General features: G+C 42.4%; 1 protein-coding gene across 4 annotated transcripts in view; it reads left to right on the forward strand.

Annotated features, from left to right (window-relative positions):
* The window catches only part of RHBDF1 (rhomboid 5 homolog 1), a 202,584-nt gene extending 183,393 nt beyond the window's left edge, over positions 1-19,191 (forward strand). For 3 of the 4 annotated variants that reach the window (XM_040357020.1, XM_040357021.1, XM_040357022.1), the window contains 2 exons: positions 3,345-3,498; positions 18,148-19,191. In XM_040357020.1, coding sequence (XP_040212954.1) covers positions 3,345-3,498; positions 18,148-18,567 — 574 coding nt within the window. In that variant the 3' untranslated portion in view covers positions 18,568-19,191. Of the gene's footprint in view, positions 1-3,344; positions 3,499-18,147 lie in introns of those variants that run through there. The other variant, XM_040357023.1, reaches the window with a different exon arrangement.
* The last annotated feature ends 4,681 nt before the right edge of the window (positions 19,192-23,872 follow it).

Consider the following 23,872-nt stretch of genomic DNA (forward strand, 5'->3'; position numbering starts at 1 on the left):
GGAAACTGAGATCGGCGGCACACAGAGGCACTGTGTGAATCGAGCGAGGTCCCGCTCGCTCACACAGCGCGGTGGCACCGCTGGATCCAGGGACAAGATAAGTAAACCAAGCCTGTGGATTCTGCGAGGCGAGCCCGAGTCTGACTCGGGATTACCAATCGCAGCACAAAAATTTAACCCCGAGTCAGACTCGGGAATACCGCCAGGGGGGTTAACTATCGAATGCCTGGACTACTACTTATTTACTGCATGGATTTATTTATTTCCTTTAGTGAATAGACTTTACAACTGCTTTATGCAGAATCTACCAAGTGTTTTTGCTTTTTGAGGTAAATATTGCATAAAGAAATTGTGAATTTACATTTTCAGCATTGCATGCGATATTTGGGACAGATGTGTCAGATCACCTAAATAACACATGCGATCTACTTTAGTGAATAGAGACCATTATCCTAAAAGTTATGAGAAGTTATGAAAGATACTTGATAGTAAACTCCAGCTGCTGTTGGAAGCAGAGGGACACCATTTAGGATTCGGGACGTTTATATGTATGACTTATTGCTCCTGAAGAAGTAATTTGTGAAACATGTTGAGCTTACAGGCATTTATATAGCTCTATATATTTGTATGCCTTATTGCTGCTTATCATGCTGTGACCTTTGTATTGAGATCACTGTTCAAAGAAACAAACATTTTAATGTATTTTTCTACTATGTAATAAACGTGGTACCATAAAAATACCATTCTTAAAAATTCTATATATAGAAAACTCCAGCAAAGATAAAAACAAAAAATGAAAAGCCCCTTAGAAGATAAACTAAAAAAGCATCTTTTGCTGCACTACTCATTTTCAATCTGTCATTGTCCCCCAAAGTACTTCTTATGCAATACAAGATGTCTTCAGGCTCCTAGGTTGAATGAAGGTCTACAATCCACCTAACTCACTTTCCCCAGGCTGTCACTAGAACAGGAATAAAGGGTACATTTTTCAGTGGGGACACTTTATTTGGTCACAACTGACTAATGCCGTGTACACACGATTGGTCAAATCGATGAGAACGTTCTGATGGACCGTTTTCATCGGACCAAACCGATCGTGTGTGGGCCCCATCGGTTATTTATCCATCGGTTAAAAAAATTCAATCTTGTTTTAAATTTAACCGATGGATACCTAACTGATAGAAAAAAAAATTATCGTTTGTAGGCACGTCCATTAGTTAAAAAGTCGACGCATGCTTGGAAGCATTGAACTTATTTTTTTTCAGCACGTCGTTGTGTTTTACGTCACCGCGTTCTGACACGGTCGTTTTTTTAGCTGATGGTGTGTAGGCACGACTGACCATCAGTCAGATTCATCAGTTAACTGATGGAAAAATCCATCAGACCGTTTTCATCGGATGGACCGATCGTGTGTACAGGGCATAAGAGGTCTTAAGCATTCCATACTTTATTTAAAATAAAAAACATTTGGCTTTTTTTTTGCAGAGTAGATGGAATCCCCACATCAAAAATAGGACACAAAATAATGAATCCATAGAGAACATTTAAAGTGATACTAAAGTCTTTTTTTTTTTTTTTTTGGCTTAAAAATAACAAACATGTTATACTTTCCTGCTCTGTGTATTGGTTTTGCAGAGTAGCTTAGATCCTCCTCTTCTCGGGTCCCTCTTTGGTGCTCCTAGCCCCTGGCCGCAGCTCTGTGTGTTCACTCAGACAAGAAGGTAGGCCCCGCCCCCTGTCTCTCATTGGCTCACTGACTTTGACAGCAGCAGGAGTCAATGGCACCATGCTGCTGTCTCAGCCAATGAGGAGGGGAGACCCGGCATCCGAGTCCTGCAACGAGATGGATCGAGATGGGCTTAGGTAAGGATTGGGGGGGCTGAGGGGGGCTGCTGCACACAGAAGACTTTAAATCTTAATGCATTAAATGCATTAAGATAAAAAACCTTATGCCTTTACAATCATGTTAAGCACAATATTGGGGTAGATTCACGTAGAATGGCGTATCTTTCTGCGGGCGTAACGTATCCTATTTACGTTACGCCTCCGCATCTTTTACAGGCAAGTGCCGTATTCTCAAAAGAAAGTTGCGGCGGCGTAGCATAAATAGACCGGCGTAAGCCCGCCTAATTCAAATTGTGAATAGGTGGGCGTGTATTATGTAAATTAACCATGGAATTTCCCAGTGTGCATTGCTCCATAGTACGCCGCAAGGGCGTATTGGTTTAGACGTGAACGTAAATGATGTCCACCCCCATTCACGGACGACTTACACAAACAACGTAAAATTTTCAAATTTCATCGCGGGAACGACGGCCATACTTAACATTGGTACGCCGCATATACGCCTCATATAGCAGGGGTAACTTTATGCCGGGAAAAGCCTAACGTAAACGGCGTATCTGTACTGCGTCGGCCGGGCGTACGTTTGTGAATTCACGTATCTAGCTGATTTACATATTTCTAGGCGTAAATCCGCGTACACGCCCCTACCGGCCAGCATAAATATGCAGTTACGATCCGACGGCGTAAGAGACTTACGCCGGTCGGATCTAATAGAAATCTATGTGTAACTGATTCTAAGAATCAGGCGCATAGATACGACTAGCCAGACTCACAGATACACCGTCGTATCTCCTCTGAGAATCTGGCCTATTGTCTGTAAGCATCTTATTGACAATTCATAATAGATAGGCAAAAGAGGAAAGAAAAACCTGAAGCTAACAATACATGTACAGTACCCTCGCAGTTAGGCATTCTACAACAAGTGCCTGTTCCCAAAGCAGAGAGAAAAATATAAATAAGTGGCCAGAGCAGTAAGTTGTAGAAGCATAGCTGCATCCTATAGTAGGGGTAAACTTTTGCTATCAAATGAATAGGTAAAAAAATAACTACTCTACCCAGGGTCAGATATTAGTGTCAACAAAGAGTCACTAGTGTCCTGAGTATCAAGGCATAGACCCCAAGGCTCATAAAACTTTTTTGGACATCCTCTTGCTTCATAAATCAATTTATACATAGACAAGGTCTGATTAATAACCTTTTTCCATAGCCCATTATGGCGTATCTAAGCCCGTATTACGCACTATCGTCTTACGGGCTTAGTAAAAACAGAGTCTGAGTAAACGTTTAATAACTGCAGACACCTCCGGGTCTTCAAAAATGTCTAACAGACAACACTTAGGACAGAAAACATTTGGGAGGTCAACCAGGTATCACCTGTGAAAGGTTTGGCTTTAGAATAGTGTATTTTTTGAGTAAAATCCACTTATGGAATAATAGGATGTAAGTTGAGCAGACATATAAATCAAAAATGTTTACCTTGTATTTGTAATGTTTTACAGCATCTTGCATTGTCTGGTCTCTGTCTGTTTCCAAATGACTATACTACGAGATCTTGAAAAGCTGGCAGGTTGGCATAGAATCTCCATTATCTACATTTTAAGTGGGATTACTGGGAATCTTACTAGTGCCATCTTTCTTCCTTACAGAGCAGAGGTAATCTTACTATGCTTATACTATTTTAAAGTGATGTGAACATAGAAAGTAGGTTTCCATATTTCAGTATGTCAAATTACTGTTTGCAACATTGTTTGGAAGTATATAGTGTAATCGAATCTAAAAATGTGAAATGGGAATGCAGAGGATTTTTGGTTCTGATGCCCTGTTGTACTAATAGTGAAATAATAGCAAATGCTGCAGCTTTGTGTAGATACTGCAAAGGTATATTGCACTTTAAATACTTATGATGACTTATGATGTTTTCCCCTCATACTGGCCCACTAATACTCTACTACCAAGTGAAGTGGTTATTTGCACCGCGTAAGTTTGATTAGGCTATTAAAGCATATCTAAACCCAAAAACAAATGTTAATATGTAACTGCTTACCGGGCCTTAAATGCGGTGGCTGCATTTGTGTTTCTTTTTTATGCTATATTTATTTGATTTTTTTTGCTGTATTTGCACCCGGTAAATCTGTGAAGATTACACTTGGGTGCCTTTGAGTAGTTACTCTCAATCCTCCACTATATCACTGGAGGGAGATGAGTTGTCACCCAGTCTACTGTCCTGATTTGCACTACTAGAGGTCTTCCTCTCTACATCTCCATTACAAAGCTTGTAGGAGGGATGTAATTATTTTGCTTTCAGTTTAGCTTGCATGAAGTTACAAAGACAGGGTGTTTCTGCCAAGATCAACCGACATGTACTATACTTGCTGAAAATGTTCTTAGATTAGATTGTAAGCTCCTTTAGGGCAGGGACTGATGTGAATTTACAGTATGTAAAATGCTGTGTATATTGCCAGCACTATATAAATACTTGTAATAAATGATAATAATAATAATAGCCTGAAAAAAAGATTACGAATGCAACAACCACAGCTAAGGACTGGTAAGCTGAAATGTACTACATTTTTATTCTTGGGTTTAGATATCCTTTAAATAAGTCTGTGCGTGACCCAGGGGCAGACTGACAACTCATGGGGCCCCCGGGCAATAGAAGATTATGGGGCCCCCGGGCTTACAGATGGCCACCAAGCCAGGAGGCGGTACAGAGGTGGAGCAGCTAAAATCTCGGGATTTTCACATCAAAAGCATGTCGGTTTTGGACATATCAGGGACAGATGTAAAAAAAACACAGATTTTTACATACTGTCCCTGGTTTTACTGAGCCTGGCAACCCTGATGGTGCCCCCTAGTGGCGTGGGGCCCTCGGCAGTGCCCGAGTGCCTCAATGGTCAGTCCGCCCCTGGAGTGGCCCTGATGTCAGATTGCTCATTATTATGTTACGCCAATATTTCATGTTCCTGAAATGTGCCTGCTGTACTGTGTGTTTAAAAGTAGTCTGTTCTCTTTACATTGCTTCCTTTGTGTGAAATATCTGGTGATCCTGCCAGTCTTCCTGCTCTCCTATTTCAAACTGTCCACACTAGGCATGAGAGCACATCCATCCCAGTGTGGTCAGTTTTCTGGCTGTGCTGTCCCTCAATGGCCAAGACTTATGCTGACACGCCCCTTGTGCACAGCTATTCACTTGGAAGATCAATGTACTGCTAAGGGTGAAAAGTTCCCTTAGTCAGCTGAGAACAGAGATTATGTAATCACTTATTAAAAAAAGCATTTTTTTGGCCCACAATATCTAATGCCCTGTACACACGATCGGTTTATCCGATGAAAACGGACCAATGGATTTTTCCATCAGATATCCGATGAAGCTGACTTTCATTAGTCTTGCCTACACACCATCAGTTAAAAATCCGATTGTGTCCAACGCAGTGACGTAAAACATGACGTGCTGAGAAAAATTAAGTTCAATGCTTCCGAGCATGCATCGACTTGATTCTGAGCATGCGTGGATTTCCGACCGATGGATTTCCCCACAGACGATCATTTTTTCAGCCATCAGAACATTTTAAAACAGGTTCTATTATTTTTCACCGATGGGGGAAAAAAATGATGGGGCCCAAACACGATCGGTTCGTCCGATGAAATCGGACCGTTTTCATCAGACGAACCAATCGTGTGTACAGGGCATAAGAATGAATTCTAAACCTATTAAAAGGGCCATACAAAGACATATAAGGATGCTTACCTTAGCTGACTTCATACCAAAGGAATGCCATTACAAACTGACCAAGTACTTAAAAGGTAATGCTGCTTTCAATTGGATTGGTCAGATGTTACCAGCTAGTCCTGTAAATACTACAGTTAAAATTTGGAATAGTCAATCCTGTACCAGGGCAAGCAATCACCTGGTTTGATCATTTGTGCCACGTCGCAAAAGGCATCTATTGCTAAGTATTCTTGTTACATTTTCTAATATTAGTACTTTTGTTATCTGTATCTGTCATTACCTAATTAAATGTTATATATACAAGTGTTTGTATGATCTCTCTTTGCACATCTCCAATTAAACCCCAAAAACGTAAACTATCACGTAACTGTGATAAAACACCATCTTCTGATCCTTGAAGTAATTTTTTTTTTAATTATATTTATTCATTACATGTGGAACTACTGGCCATCTTCTTCCAATCCAGCCAGCCTCTTGCATGCAGGTTGCTCTGTGCTATCCATCTTTATTTATAGTGGTTTTGAGTGTATGGTAGTGACCTACGAACATGAACTTAATAAAACATTGAGCCTCTTTACTGGGCATGCAGGGGAAAACGATTGCTGGATGGAAACGTAGGGGCAGATCCACAAAGCGAGTACACTGGCGTATCTACTGATACGCCGGCGTACTTTCAAATTTCCCGCGTCGTATCCTTGTTTTGAATCCTCAAAACAAGATACGACGGCATCTGGGTTAGATACGACAGGCGTACGGCTTCGTACGCCTTCGGATCTAAGATGCAATTTTTCTGGGGGCCACTGGGTGGCGTTCACGTCGTTTTCCCCGTCGAGTATGCAAATTAGCTATTTCCGTCGATCCACGAACGTACGAGCGGCCGTCGCATTCTTTTACGTCGTCTCTAGTCGGCTTTTTCCGGCGTATAGTTAAAGCTGCTGTTTTGTGGCGTATAGTTAAACCTGCTATGTTAAGTATGGCCGTTGTTCCCGCGTTTAATTTGAATTTTTTTTTTGTTTGCGTAAGTCGTCCGTGAATCGTGGGATGGACGTAATTTACGTCCAAGTCAAAACAATGACTACCTTGCGACGTCATTTCGTGCAATGCACGGCGGGAAATTTAGGGACGGCGCATGCACAGTTCGTTCGGCGCGGGGACACGCTTCATTTAAATGAAACACGCCCCCCTACTCGCCGATTTGAATTAGGCGCCGTTACGCCGTGAGAGATACACTACGCCGCCGTAACTTACGGCGCAAATTCTTTGTGGATTCAAAGCTACAACAAGTAAGTTACAGCGGCGTAGCGTATCTCACATACCCTGCGCCCATGCAATTCTTTCTGGATCTGCCTAGTCTATATTCTATTTTTCTTCTAAGGAGTTTTTGTGTGTTATTATTTCTTTTTATACCACTTTAATTCCAGTAGGAGTTTTACCAGAACTGTCATCAGATATATTTTTACATGTTAAAACAGTGCTCCAGCCCCTCTTCCCTACTGCGCATGCACGAAGCGTGCTGCGCTTTCTGAATGGCCAGGGAAGGAGGAGGGGGCTGAACTTCTGACGTACCTTGCCGCAGCAACCCCCCCCCGGAAGGTGCCAAATGTGGTACCGGAGGGGGGAGCAGACAGATAAGTGGAGCTTCCACTTTTGGGTGGAACGCCACCTTTAAGTTAATGCAGACTAATTAATGCATTCACAGTACGCTACCAAACAATGCCTTCAGCTTCCTTTCTTTGCAGAATGTTGGCTCTTTATTCTAGCTTCATCCAGGTTCAGTGACTGTCTCATAGATGAGCTGTGTATACACAGTTTAGTCCCCTTCTGCTGCCACCCACCCAGGGCCGGCCTTAGGTGTTCAGGCGCCCTGTGCGAGCTAATCCCGTGGCGCCCCCCCCCCCATCTTCACCCCCTCGTCACCTAAACATACACAAAGAGGACAAAAATATTTGTAACAAATAATTTGTTTTAATAAACAGACAATTTTAGTGCATGTGCAAACAATCCATGCATCTCTATGGACCCTTTCACACTGAGTCCTGCAAGCAGCATCTTTGGAGCAGCTTTTGGCCGCTAAAAAAAACGCTACAAAAACGCCCCTCTCTGTAAAAATGCCTTAGGCCCCTTTCACACTGAGGCACTGCAAAAACACATAAAGCACTTGTTAGGCAACACAGTTAAGCCTTTAATTGCCCTAGATCAGGGGTCTCAAAACTGCGGCGTGGGGGCCAGATGTGGCCCTTTACTTGCTTTTATCTGGCCCTTGGGGCAATATTTCATCTTCTGACATACAAAATGGGGCACAATTCCTCCTAATGACACCAACAATGGGGCACAATTCCTCCTAATGACACCAACAATGGGGCACAATTCCTCCTAATGACACCAACAATGGGGCACAATTCCTCCTAATGACACCAACAATGGGGCACAATTCCTCCTAATGACACCAACAATGGGGCACAATTCCTCCTAATGACACCAACAATGGGGCACAATTCCTCCTAATGACACCAACAATGGGGCACAATTCCTCCTAATGACGCCAACAATGGGGCACAATTCCTCCTAATGACACCAACAATGAGGAACAATTTCCTTCTAATAACACCAACAAAGGGGCACAGTTCCTCCCAATTACACCAACGATGGGTTATTACTCCTCTCACTGACACCACAAAATGTGGCATTGTTTAATGCGTCACTGGTTCCCACAAAGTGTCAGATTGTCCGTCGCAATATCGCAGCCCCGCTATAAGTCACTGATCTCCTCCATTACTAGAAAAAAAAAGAAATTCCATAAATATATCCAATAGTTTGTAGACACTTATTAGGATATTTTGTACCAAAAACATTGGCCTAAATCAGTGGTCTCCAAAATGCAGCCCGGGGGCCAGATGTGGGCCTTTGCTTGCTTTTATTTCAGCCCTTGGGTACAATTCCTCCTACTGCCACCAATGATGGGACACAATTCATCCAATGACACTGATAATGGGGCACAATTTCTCCCAATGACGGGACACAATTTCTCCTGACAACACCGATTATAGGGCAACCATTACTCCCACTGACATCAATGATGGGACACAATATCTCTTAATGACACCAATTATGGGGCACAATTTCTCCCATTGACACCAAAGATGGAGCATTGTTTTTTCCCCACTGACATCAGGACCTTTTGTACTCCAAATGGCCCTCCTGAAGCACAAAAAAAAAATTGAATAACGCCCCTTTCACACGTGCGGACCGTATGTCCGCACTTTCATCTGTCCGTTGCGGATGAAAACGGGACATACATGGGTCCCTATGTGATTACGGGTGTCAGCCGTAATTTGTCCGCCTCCGCAAAATTGGACGGAAGAAATCCTATTTTTCTTCCGTCTGCCGGATCGGATGAACACGGACATACGGTCCGTATTCATTCGATCCCCCATAGGGGAGAGCGGAGGAAAGACAGGGCGGTCCCTGCACAGTGTGCGGGGACCGCCCTGTCAGTTGCCAGCTCAGCGGGGATTTTACGAAGGATCCCCGCTGAGCTGTACGGACACACGGAGGCGGATCATTACTGATCCGCCCCGTGTGAAAGGGGCCAAAGTTATATAGCAGAAAGTAACATTTTCTTTTTCTTTTTTTCAAATTTGGTCTTAAAAAAAAATATATAAATAAAAAAACAAGGAAAAAATAAAATAACGCAGAGGTGATCAAATACCACAAGAAAAAAAATACAAATGTTATTTGTGTACAGCGTCGCATGACCCTGCGGTTGTCAGCGTAAGTTACACAGTGCACATTGCAAAAAATGGCCTGTCATGAAGGGGGGGTAAATCTTCCAGAGGTCACGTGGTTAATCAGGGATTTACGCCCCCCCCCCCCCCCCCTTCATGGCAGGCCATTTTGTCTATGTGCACTGCATTACTTAAGCTGACAACTGCGGGTGGTTTTTGATCACCTCTGTGTTTTATTTTTTTCCTTTTTTTCCAACAAAAGACCATTTTTTTTTTACGTTTTTTTAAAAAAACTGGCTCACATCTGGTGCCTGGGAAACAGGTGAGGTGGGAGGAGGGATGACACCTATCAGCCTTCTAGATAAGGTGGAGGGGACGGGCGGCCTTACCATTACTTTTCTTCAGTCCCGTCCTGTTCTGGTCCCGCCGTTAGACTTTGAACTGCATGCATTACGCATGCACGCAACGGCGCCGCGCTACCCAGGACAGTACCACCTGACCTGAGACAAGACGCGGAGGAGCGGAGGAGAGGAGGAGGAGGAGGGAGGAACGGAGGGCGTGCCAGCCAGCAGGGACCAGTGTGAGTGTCTTGTCAGACACTTCGGGCGCGTCGGCGCCTCCCCCCCTCTGCAGCGCCGGGTGCCGTGCTGGCTGCCTGCTGAGCAGGGACCCGGACGGCGGCCTCCCGGCACACATCATTTATTTATTTAAAATGATTGCGAGCTGTGACGGCCGCACAGCGCCCCCGTTGTCATGGCGCTCTGTGCGGTCGCACAACCCGCACACCGCAAAGGCCGGCCCTGCACCCACCTTGGTACAATTAGAAACGGGTTTATTGTTGCGGAGAGAATGGACTTTCTAGGCACCAATGGTTGACAAAAAATAGAATTTATTGATACAATCCCAAAATGGGTAATGAACCAATATTACAGTACATATAAAAAATACATTTTAAAAAACACATAAATTGTCACAGAACATTCCTGTGATACTAAAACAATGAGAATAAATCCACTGAAACCAATACAAGTCCACTAAGGACAGCAACGTGGGTTGATGACCAGCGTAATTGTTAGTATCCTCAAGAGGATATCTCCCCAACACCACAAGCTTTTTTCAACATGATGGCTGATATTTGACACCCATCCAGTTTACTGCAGCACCTTTGACATTCCTGATCTCTGTCTGCGGGTATTTCTTTCAATTCCCTGCTCTTATGGGTTTTTTTTCCCTCACTTCTATGTATGCAGGCTAATATCTGCATCAGTATATCTGTTTACTAATTTGATCAGCTCCTAGTTTGCTGCACTATATACTTGGATCCATCTATCTAAACCGCCATTATTGCTTGGACATTCTACCCTTTGATCCAGCCTATATAATTTAAATATAACATTAACCCTATCCATCACCGTGGATGAATATCTATAGCTCCTGAAGAAGCACTCAACTGCGAAACATGTAGAGCTCATGCAAAATTATGTCTACTAACAATTACGCTGGTCATCAACCCACGTTGCTGTCCTTAGTGGACTTGTATTGGTTTTAGTGGATTTATTCTCATTGTTTTAGTATCACAGGAATGTTCTGTGACAATTTATGTGTTTTTTAAAATGTATTTTTTATATGTACTGTAATATTGGTTCATTACCCATTTTGGGATTGTATCAATAAATTCTATTTTTTGTCAACCATTGGTGCCTAGAAAGTCCATTCTCTCCGCAACAATAAACCTGTTTCTAATAGTATCTAGGACGTGGCACTGCAGTACCTTAGGACACCCATAGTCCATCCTATGGTTTGTGTACCTCAAATATTTTTCACCTTGGTACAATGTTACAGTCTGTGTAATCACTGAAGGGGGTTTAGGAGATTTTTCTTCCTATCTGCTTTGGGCTAGTATCCGCCAAGTCTAGGGAGTGCTCTGTTTTATGACAGTTCTTTGTTCACAGAAGCAAAAACGAAGAAAGTTTATTTGTGCAAGAAAATTTTAAAAAATGACACTTCATACATACCGCTTTTTATAAAAAAAAAATAAAGATCAAAGTGGGACATTTAATTTTAAATACATTAGTGAAGAGATAAAGAAAAGAACATTTTAAATGTTTTTTTATTTGTGTTTCACAAAAGGAAGGTACAACTTAACCACTTAAGGACCACCCACTGTATATATACGTCCTCTTTTTAAACATGGATATCTCAGTAACGGCAGCAGCTGCTGCCACAACTGAGATATCCATGTTTTCAGCTGGCGGCCGTGTAAACGATAACGGCGGTCTCCGCGGCGGATTCGCCGCGAGATCGCCGTTATCGGTGGCGGGAGAGGGGCCCCCCCCCCTCCCGCCGCTTTTCCGCGCCATCCGCCGCTTACCGGAGCCGTCGGTAGCGGCGGAGGAGATCCGATGCTGCCGCCTTGTGTGTGAGGACTTGAGTGAGGGCAAGATGGCCCCCACCCGTCCTCATAGCTCTGCTGGGCGGAAGTGACGTCAAAACGTCAGTCCCGCCCAGCCTCTTAAAGAGACAATTTTTTTTCTGTCATTTTTTTAAATGACAAATTTTCCTTTTTTTTTTTTTTTTTTGCATTTAAGCCTAAATATGAGATCTGAGGTCTTTTTGACCCCAGATCTCATATTTAAGAGGACCTGTCATGCTTTTTTCTATTACAAGGGATGTTTACATTCCTTGTAATAGGAATAAAAGTGATCATTTTTTTTTTTTTTTATATTTTAGTGTAAAAAATAATAAAATCAATAAAATTAAATAAGAAAACAAAAAAAAAATGTTTTTAAAGCGCCCCGTCCTGACGAGCTCGCGCGCAGAAGCGAACGCATACGCAAGTAGCGCCCGCATATGAAAACGGTGTTCAAATCACACAAGTGAGGTATCGCCGCGATCGTTAGAGCGAGAGCAATAATTATAGCCCTAGAGCTACTCTGTAGCTCAAAAAATGCAACTTATAGAATTTTTTAAACGTCGCCTATCTAGATTTTTAAGGGTAAAAGTTTGACGCCATGCCACGAGCGGGCGCAATTTTAAAGCGTGACATGTTGGGTATCATTTTACTCGGCGTAACATTATCTTTCACAATATATAAAAAAATTGGGCCAAATTTATTGTTGTCTTATTTTTTAATTCAAAAAAGTGAATTTTTTCCAAAAAAAGTGCGCTTGTAAGACTGCTGCGCAAATACGGTGTGACAAAAAGTATTGCAATGACCGCCATTTTATTCTCTAGGGTGTTAGAAAAAAAAATATATAATGTTTGGGGGTTTTAAGTAATTTTCTAGCAGAAAAAAATGTTTTAGTCTTGCAAACACCAAATCTGAAAAACACCTGTGGTCTTTAAGTGGTTAAAAATTAAACGTACGATAATGTATCTCATGAGAGATGCCACTAGAGGGAGTGTGGACACCATAAACCTCTAGGAGAGTAATCACCACTGAAGGAAACAATGTTGCAATATCATGTAATTGATAGGGAAAAGGCGGATACTATTTCAGAGAAAAAAAGGCTCTAGTTCTAGCTATATCTATAGTGTACACAGGATGAACAAAATAGGATTTGTTATTTATACAAAAAGTTGCTATGTGTAACAGGCGCTCTCGGCGCCGTATTGCGTTCCACGCTGGACCGCATACGGCGACCGCGCAATGACATCATCGCCAGGCGCCGCGTGCGTTCCACCGTGGAACGCGGAAGTGTGCCTCGTATTTGTGCTTATGCGCTACACCTGCCTGGGTCCTATAAACAGAACAGTGTGCAGACTGCACACTGTTCTATTATTGTCGGCCATAGCCGGCCTGACTACCAACGGACTACAGGTACTTTCCATCCCCTCAAGTAAACGAGCAGTAACTGAGTAGCAGCGCAACCCGGATCCAAGCTGGTTATCTACTGCCTCCTTCCACACTGCCCATCTTACTGTTGTGGCTGGGGACACCCTAGGATATCCTGCACCAGGAGACCCTTCAAGACCGCATCCCATTGCTGCTGCAATACTCTGCATACTCTTATCCTCTGCAAACGGATAAGTAGCAACTTTACCTCATTTATACTACTTAGAGTTACCTGCTTCATATATTGCCCTTATCAAGTACTGTATTTAAATCTGGATTATTGAATACTAACTTGCTGCCTGGGATTACTTAGTGCAGGGGTGTCCAAACTTTTTTGAAACTTTTTTGAAAGAGGGCCAGATTTTATGAAGTGAATGTGCGTGAGGGCCGACCATTTTGCCTGACATTCTTTGAACCTTTACAATTTGGTGTAAGTGTGTTTGTCCGAGCACTAATGCCGCGTACACACGACCGTTTTTCGGGTTGTAAAAAATTACGTTTTTTTTATGTCATTATAAACGATTGTGTGTGGGCTCCAGAGAATTTTTCACATGTAAAAAATGGCCATTAAAAATTTAGAACATGCTCTAATTTTTTACAACGTCGTACAAAATGGTCGTGTGTGGGCTCAGAAGCAAGTTATGAGATGGGAGCGCTCGTTCTGGTAAAACTAGCGTTTGTAATGGAGTAAGCACATTCATCACGCTGTAACAGACTGAAAAGCGCGAATCGTCTTTTACTAACACAAAAGCAGCCCCAAGGGTGGCGCCATCCGCATGGAACTTTCCCTTTATAGTGCCGTCGTACGTGTTGTACGTCACCGCGCTTTGCTAGAGCATTTTTTTTTTTCACGATCTTGTGTAGGCAAGGCTGTTTTAACGATCGGGTTGAAAAAAACATAGTTTCTTCTAGACCATTAAAAATTTCATTTTTTACAACCCGAAAAACGGTTGTGTGTACGTGGCATAATACACTGCCCAAAAATAATTCTCCTACCTTTGTGGCTGTGTGTGGTGGATATATATATCTCCTCTTTGGCCCCCAACAATTCCCAGAGCTCCGCTCAGGGTAAGGATGAGCTCAGGTTGTAAAAAATATATATTTTCTCTTCTTTATCCCCTGAGAAATCTGGCCTTTATCTCTTCTGTGGCCCCCAAGCTCCACTCAGGGCAAGGATGAGCTATTTTTTTTATTTTATATTCTCTCTGGCCCCCACTTGTAATTTGCCCTTATCTTTTCTGTGGCGCCCAAGCTTCAATCAGGGCAAGCATGAGCTTGTTTTTTTTAATTCTTATATATTTAAATATTAGCTTTATATCTGTTTCAGTAGTAAACTTATCTTATCCCCTGAGAAATCCTCGAGTGCCTCTCACTGCAAGGATGACCTCAGGACGGTGACAGTGCGCAGCGCCGCCAATCACAGGCACTGGGACACTGAGAGCTCTGCAGCTGTGGAGCGTGAAATGACTAATGCCGCGCACACACGATCGTTTTTAATGACATAAAAAAAAACGTAATTTTTTACAACCCGAAAAACGGTCGTGTGTACGCGGCATTAGTGTCTGTTATTGGTGCTGCATGCTGCCAGCTTCCCAATGGGCTTTGGAACACGCCCCAGAAACACCCAGCAAAGCACCCAGCTTATCAGTGAGAGGCGCTCGGGGATTAGAGAATATACATATATATATATTTTTTAAAAGCCATGCTCATCCGTGCCCTGTGTGGAGCTTGGGGGGCCACAAAAGTGATAAGAGCAAATTGCAAGTGGGGGCCGTATAAAACTGGACCGCGGGCCGCAACTGGCCTGCGGGCCGGACTTTGGACATGCCTGACTTCGTGTGTCTTCAGCTGTCCGCTGTAGAATATCTTAAAGGGACATACACTCTCAACTCAGCTCAGCTATACTTGCCTCTCCTACGCAAATATTAATTGCATACAGTATTCTTAATCGCTACGTGCCTGACATATACGTTCTTAAATGTATATGTGCCTTGTCCCTAAAATGCTAAACATGTTCGCTCTAACATTTTCATGCTAAGGCTCAAAGGTATCTTATACCTGCTCCCTTAGTAGTCCAATGCATTCCTTTTTGTTAAAGTGATATGATGTAGAGTACCCCCAAACTCCTGTTCCCTGATTGGAGTGACGCCTGGGGTCCCATACTGATAATCACTATACATGGAGTGCCTGCATTGGAAACTTTAATGCAGTTGTGCTCGTTGATCTTTACTGTAATTTATCTACGCTAGCGGTTGGAGGCATGTTGTAATACCTCTGCCCTTAGTAGCTCAACGCATTCCAATATGTGAGAGAGATGATGTAGTGACCCCCCAAACTCCTGTTCTCTGATTGGAGTGACGCCTGAGGTCCAGTACTGAAATCTCACATAACATAGGGAGGTGCATTGAATTCTTTCCCTAACCGCAGTTGTGGTTCAGTCCCGTTCATCGTAGTTTGTGACACCATGTCAGAAAATAGTTGTAATATTCATTTGTGAGGGTATCTGATTGTAAAAAATGTTTTATACAAGGAATTTTTATTTTCCACAATTAAATTATGAACAAAATAATGCAGGTATTAGAGAATTGTGCTAACATCTAATTCCTAATTTAGCCTGTTCAGGTTCAGTGTGTTCAATGTGAAAATGCAATACGTCTCTTGGTTGCAGAGCTTTCTGAATCTCTCAGCATAATAAACATTGCTGGAAATGTGTTTAATTGCAAAGAGTTGTAGGCCATTGGTGTATTTATTATGTTTGACAGCAACATTTTGTGGCACACGACATGAATGAATGCATCTTGCTGAATATTTCTGTTAGGTTGGTCGAACCAGCGCATAGTTCTACCTGTATGTGAGAGGTCACAGAGGCATGATAGACAGTAGACGACATATTATGAATTGCGTAATGCCATACTGTATGTTTTCCTGGAATTGTTTGTCAATGCAAAATGTATGCACTGGTCTTGCATCTCGATTTTTGCTATAATTTTTTTGTTTTCGGGTCCTTAAAGCGGTTGTATACCCGCGATGATTTTTTTTTTCCCACCTGAAAGGCAAAAGCCATAATGAGCTAGTATGCACCGTACAGGTTTAGGAGATATTCTTTATACCTACAGGTAAGCCTTATTATATGCTTACCTGTAGGTAAAAGTTAAAAAAACGCCTATATAACCACTTTAAGAAAGGGTAATGGAGGAAGGACGGTGTTTGGCTCCCTTATCTTGTTGGGTGCTATTTGATTAGTTATGCTGGGCGCTTGTTTGAAGATAATAATTTTTTTTATTACGTGGGAGATTTGGACCTAGGATGGGATCTAGTTTTAGGATGTGTAATTTTCTCTTGATAGCTCTTTAAATATCTCTATGATGTGTGTTATATTTTAAAAATGTTCTTGTTTAAATAAGGTATCCTAATTGTACAGGACATAGGACTATTCTTAGAGCATGGATTATACAGCTACCTTCAGGTGATTGGTTACTGGCAAAAAGCTTGCTAGGGTTACCCCCCAGAGCACCCCATAAAACCCTGTCCACGTTGTGGGGCTCCAGTGTGTTGCTAGTCGTCAGGTGATAGCCTGTGAAAGGCTTTTAAAGCATTACCTATGGACAATTTGGGGTACTGAAGTTTGTTGCCATTTTAAGTTCACAATCAAATTTAAGGCTTGACGTGTTTAGTATCGATTTACTCATTGCAACGTTATCTTTTATACTTTAACCATAAATGGGTAATATATTGTGTTTGTATGCAGTAAAATTATGTTTTTACTGGAAATTTGCATTTAAGAAACTTGTGCTAACATCATGCAACATTTAAACTTGCAAGTACAACCATTTTATTTTACTTTGCTTCCAGAAAATATACATAATTACTTGGATTAAAAAAAATCTTCAGACGTAAAATCTGTATTTTATCACTTCTAACAGTAAGTGCCGGTTCACTCTTGTGCGATTTGGGAACCCCGTGAATCCACTGCGGGTTCCCGCATCTCACCCAACTCGCAAGGTAGTTCACACTGCCTTATGCCAACTGCGGGAAGTGTCAATACAATGTTAATGACACCCCCCTTTTCATCTCGCATATCGCACTGTGAACTGTGAACTTACAGTTTGGACTTGAATCGGATAGCATAGGTGTGAACACCCATTCAATCAGATACTGGTGCTGGCTAAAAAAAAGGGTCCTGTGCGAGTTTGGTCTGAATGCGATGTAAATTCAGCCATACTATCTGTATGTCTGAAATCGCATCGCACGGACATCGCATGTGATTTGCAGTGCGGTGAGAATCACATGCGATCTTACACCACGCACTGGTGTGAACCAGCACTTTCAATTACTGTTTTATATTTAATCTGATGCACATACATTTCAGCATATATAATAGTTCTTTGAAGGCTGAGTACATCTCGCTTTTATCTCCATTTACAGTAATAAAAGTTGGGGAATAAATGAAGTATTCCCCTCCAAATGTGATGTCCTGACATTGGGTGTTGCTATTGTTTGTAAGTTACTCACTTTCTTTAAGGCTTAATTTATTTTCCTAAAATGCTTGCAGTGTAAGTACCTAAATTTCACTTGGTATCAGCTTTTTCTGGGTCAATGTACAGCAGAGCTCAGACTGACGAAGCGAGAAGGAACATGCTGATAGGCGGATGGAACTAAGAGATTAGCCTATTAGTCTGCTGCTGGTCTTTTCAATGTCCAGTCACATGGTGGGGAGTGTGTAGGAGACCTATATGTGTTGCTGAACTGCAACTCCCTTCTGGAGAGAACAATGTGGTATAAATGTCAGTACTGGATGAACAGTAGTACCATTTAATTGGTAGCTAAAACCACTCCCTTGCATGTATTCTGTCGTGTATTTAGATGTTTGCCTGGCATTCAGCTTTAATCTATTAAATTTTGGCTTATAAGTATCTCTTTTGCCAGTGTTAACAGGTCACACTATTTAATTTTATAATAATATTTTTTAATTCACACATAAATTATCGTTTATTATTTTTATTTTTCACTAGGTTGGACCAGCTGGATCTCAGTTTGGAATCTTGGCCTGCCTTTTTGTCGAACTCTTTCAAAGCTGGCAGATTCTAGCAAGACCATGGAAGGCTTTTTTCAAGTTGCTTGCCGTTGTCATCTTCTTATTCTTATTTGGACTCCTTCCTTGGATTGACAATTTTGCTCATATTTCTGGCTTTATAAGCGGCTTCTTTTTATCTTTCGCATTTCTTCCTTATATTAGTTTTGGCAAATTTGACTCATACCGGAAGAGATGCCAGATAATTATATTTCTACTTATATTTTTTGGACTGTTCTCTGGTCTAGTGTTTTTATTCTATTTTTACCATATCAAGTGTGAATGGTGTGAGTACCTAACCTGTATTCCATTTACAGATAAGTTTTGTGAGAAATATGACCTTGATGCACAACTTCTTTGACACTAACTACAGATTTTTATCTAAGCAATATTCTTAAGATATTTTTTATGTTTTTAAAATATGGTGTTATATGGTTATTATTAAAGGTACTGAAAAAATAACATTTATTATATCCCACCAGAGATGACATTAAAATATTACTGGATAGTTAACCATATTGGCACAATGATTAAAAGTAACGGGTATACCAAGAGATCATCTTTGCTATGCTGTGGGATTTTTTTATTTTTTATCCATATCTATATTAAAAAGCATATATCTAATGTGCACATTGTTAATTTAATCTGTATATATAGCATTTGATAACCTTTGCTAAAATGCGTGTCAGATAGTTTTACTATCTGAAAACAGTATTTTTTCATTGTTCACTTTTACTGAACAACAGTGTGACGTCTTTTTGATGAACTAATTTCATTGGTAGGTTTTTAAATATTATTTCTACTGAAGGCAAAGCCGCAGTAATTAAACCACAGGGTAGCGTTTTAGCTGCTTTGTCTGTTAAAAAGAAAAAAAAAAAGAAAAAAGTTTTGCATACACCATTTTTAAACACTAATTTTGGTATATTTGCAACATTTCTACAAGTATGGACACATCATAATAAAGCAGAAGACTTTATTTGCACGACTCACTTGTTTCTCTTTTATTAAACTGTCTTATTTAACACTGTGTTTCCTACTTCAGTCCTCAAAGACTAGCAATAGGTTGTTTTCTAGGCTTCCAGGAAATTACACCGCTGTATTTATTATACACAATTTAAGTGGTACACACTAATAATGAGTAGCTTCAGAAAATACAACCTGTTATGCATGCCATACACACAGCAGTTTCTGTCCATTAGAAATGTGAGTGAGAGATGTGTTCTTCAGACATGGTTTTAAAGAAAAAGTATAGCCAAATGTAAGGATTGGTCCGAACACCCCCCGGTTCAGGTCCGCACCAGAACATGCGAACAGGCAACACATTTGTGCAAACACGCAAACCCTATTAATGTCTATGGAACGCAAACATTAAAAATCAAAAGTGCCAGGGGACATGCATCATATGGCATGGACCATAGAGCATGGACCATAGGGTGAGTACATGGATTGAAAGCTGGCTTCATGGGCAAGTTCAGAGGGTGGTGATAAATGGGGAGTACTTAGAATGTCCAGGGGTGAATAGTGGGAGTCCCCCAGGGTTCTGTACTGGGACCAGTTCTTCTTATTTGTTCGTAAACAACCTGGAGGATGGGGTAAACAGTTCAATCTCTGTATTTGCAGACAATACTAAGCTAAGCAGGGCAATAACTTCTCTGCAGGATGTGGGAACCCTGCAAAAAGATCCGAACAAATGAATGGTGTGGGCAACTACATGGCAAATGAGGTTTAATGTAGAAAAATGTAAAATAATGCATTTGGGTGGCAAAAATTTGAATGCAATCTATACACTGGGGGGGGGGGGGGGGGGCTCTGGGGGAATCTAGGATGGAAAATGACCTGGGGGTCCTAGTAGATGATAGGCTCAGCAATAGCATGCAATGCTAAGCTGCTGTTAACAAAGTAAACATAATATTGGCATGCATTAAAAAGGAGATTAACTGCAGGGATAAAACGACAATTCTCCCACTCTACAAGACTTTGGTCCAGCCGCACCTGGAGTATGCTGTCCAGTTCTGGGCACCAGCCCTAAGGAAGGATGTGCTGGAAATTGAGCAAGTACAAAGAAGAGCAACAAATATAATAAAGGGTCTGGAGAATATTAGTTATGAGTAAAGGTTACGAGCACTGAACTTATTCTCTCTGGAGAAGAGACGCTTGAGAGGGGATATGATTTAAATTTACAAATACCATACTGGTGACCCCACAATAGGGATAAAACTTTTTTGCTGAAGGGAGTTTAACAAGACATGTGGCCACTCATTAAAATGAGAAGAAAATAGTTTTTTTTTAAAATAAAAACAGGGTTTTTATTGAACAATCCAAAAATAAGAGAACAGTACATTAAATGACAGCAGCACGGTACACCCAGACATTATCAGTACAAATCAGTGTTACATCCTCAAACCAGTTATACAGAGCAGAGATTTCACTCAACACCTCACAACATTATTCTCCTTAAGGGAGGGTCACATAGGAAAATCACAACTGCAAAAACTGTCACAAAGCATTAAATAGTGCAGTGTCTTCACCACCAAACCAGCACAGGGAATTGATGCCACCCTTGCCCCTCTCCATTCCTTACCCCCCTCTCGCACCCTAAATTTGGAGTCGGTCCATAATCGAATCAACAGGGGCCAACCCGGGACATTTAGCCAGCCCGCCCAGATTTTCTCAAATTTCTTCACACTCCCCCTATATTGATAGAAATATTTTTCCAACCTGAGAGTATCCCCCATTTGGCGTATCCATTCTTTACTCGTAGGGATTCCTCCGCCTTCTAATGTCTCAAGATAAGTTTTCTAGCCTGGAAAAGAGCCCTGGATATAGCTATTCTGGCAGGCTCCTCCTCCTGGACTGTGTCTATAATACGCAGTAAGCAGAGTTTAGGGTGTGCCTCCGGTTGAACCTGGAACACCCTGTAATAGTATCCATCACCTCCCTCCAGTACAGATGCAGTTTGGGACACCGCCACAACATATGGATCAGGTCTCCATGGTCCCTCTTGCATCTGGTACACAAAAGATCATCTCGCACCCCCATTTTCACCAGCCTAGCCGGAGTGTAGTGTACGCGTAAAAGAATGTACAACTGAGACAATCTTTGGGCCATGTTAAGGGAGCCTATGGGTACTGCCGAGAGCGCCTCCTCCCACTGATCTTCCTCAAATCCCTCTACATCTTCCTCCCACCTCGCTATGATCCCTGCAGTGTTATTAGGAAGGAACCTATTGAGGAGCATGGAATAACTACATGATATGAATCCCTTGTATGTGGTAACTTCCCGCAGAAGTTGGGGCATCAAGATCATCTTGATCTAATTTATCCAGCCCACAGGGGACATTTTTAACTTTGACCAGACCTTCACCCGATCCCTGCAACAATTCAATAGAGGGGACAAATTCAACCTAATATAGTCCAGAGGATTAGGTGTAACCTGAACACCCAGGTACCTGAATTCCCTCAACAAAGTCGAGACCTGTGGACCGGGCGTGTTGTCCAATGGCATAAGAGAGGACTGGGTCCAGTTGATCACTAGTCCCGAGTAATTGCCCAACGCCTGTATCACCTCCATAGCTTTCCCCAGAGACGCCGATGTGTCGCCTAGAAGAAGCATGGTGTCATCCGCATATAACATGCATTTTTCTTGTATCTCACCATAACGGAAGCTCTGGACCTTAGCGTTTGCATGGATACAGGCCGCCAACGGCTCAATGGCCAGGGCGAATAACAGGGGCGACAAGGGACAGCCCTGTCTGGTGCCCCTGAAAAGTGAAAAATAAGGAGACACCCTCCCTGATTCCCTAACGGCAGCTTTCGGGGAGCTATTCAGTAATTGAGCCCAAGCTATAAAATTTGTTCCGAACCCGAACTTGCGCATAATGGCCCAAAGGTAAGACTACTCGATGCTATTAAAGGCCTTATGGGCGTCAAGTGATAGCAGTGCCCTGTCCCCCATGTTATCAGAGACAGACTGTAGATTAACAAACAGACAACGTAAATTAATGGCTGTTGATTTTTGAGGCATGAACCCTGCCTGATCTGAATGAATTATGGATGAGATAGGTGTGTTCAATCGGAGCGCCAGGACTTTAGCCAGTATTTTCACATCCGTCTGTAAAAGGGAGATTGGCATATACGAGCCTGGGTCCAGGGGATACTTGCCCGGTTTTAGTAGTAACACAATAATGGTCATGGACATGGACAGGGGAAGACACCCAGCCTGCTTAGCTGCATTAAATACTTCCAATAATCTAGGCAATAACTGTTCCCCATATGTCTTATATACCCCTAAGGGTATTTCATCCTCCCCCGGTGCCTTGGAGTTGGGGAAGAGACCGGTCGCCATTTAAAGCTCCTCCAGAGTTAGAGGAGTGTCAAGAAGTTGTCGATCCCCATCTGACAGAGTAGGCAATTCTATCTTCTCAAGATACTCCTGTAGTGAAGCATCCGTGTAATTTTTCCTAGAACAATATAAATTTGAGTAAAAGGAGCTAAGTATCCTCATAATGTCATCAGGTGAATTAGTGATCCTACCATCTGCCGCCCGCAAGGCACCAATAGATGGCAACGCCTGCTGAGCACGGGATATTTTTGCCAGGATGCGACCAGTATGCTCCCCCTCCTCGTAGAAGGCGAGTTTGCTGATGAAACGCTTGCGCTCAGCAGCAGAAAAGGTAAGTCGGGCTAGCGCATCATGTGCAGACAACCAGGAATCTCTACATTCCTCACTAGGGTCAGTTACAAATTTTGCCTCCAACTCATGTACTAACCTCTCCACTCCCTCAGTCAGCGCCATTGACTCCTTTTTAAAAGTGTTGATTTCTCGTATGAATAACCCCCTAAGAAAGGCCTTAAACGTGTCCCATCTTACTCCTACGTCTGGGTTATCTGCCTGATCCCCCCAGAAATTAGCTATATCTTACAGTAGTTGGGACTGTGACAGCAGTAAATTGAGCCAGAATGCATTGAGCTTCCAGGGAGCTCGGAGCATTGTGGATGGGGGGCAAACCTCCAAGCCCATAATCAGGGGTGAATGGTCGTAAATCCCTCTCAAGGCGTAAGTTATGTCAGACACTGGGCAAATCGCAAAATCCGAGCAGAGGCAAAGGTCAATGCGAGACAGAGACATATGCGACTTTGAGAAGCAGAAAAACTGGAGAGTCCCTGGGTGCCTGCTCCTCCACAGATCTATCCAGCCCACCTCCTCAACTAGTTTCCTTAAAACGGGAGTTCACCCAAAAATCAACTTTCTGCAGTTAGATCCAGCATACTGCTGACATCTGCAGTATGCTGATCTTTTTTTTTTTCTTTTGGTACTTATCGTTTTAGCGGTATTTCTTCTATGGCTCCGAGCGGGGATTACATCCTGGTATAGGCGTTCCCGAAGACAAGCAAGTTGATTGACAGCCTTCGATAGCGCGTCACGGCTTCCGAAAATACACACGAGTGACACTCGGCAATTTACGGCGCCTGCGCAGTCAGCTCTACACGGCAGGCGCCGTAAACAGCCAAGTGTCACCTCGGCTATTTTCGGAAGCCGTGACGCGCTATCGAAGGCCGTCAATCAACTTGCTTGCCTTCGGGAACGCCCATTCCCCGCAGGATTCCCCGCTCTGAGCCATAGAAGAAATACCGCTAAAACAATAAGTACCAAAAGAAAAAAAAAAG

Source organism: Rana temporaria, chromosome 6 (assembly GCF_905171775.1).
Source record: "Rana temporaria chromosome 6, aRanTem1.1, whole genome shotgun sequence".
Lineage (NCBI taxonomy): Eukaryota > Metazoa > Chordata > Amphibia > Anura > Ranidae > Rana > Rana temporaria.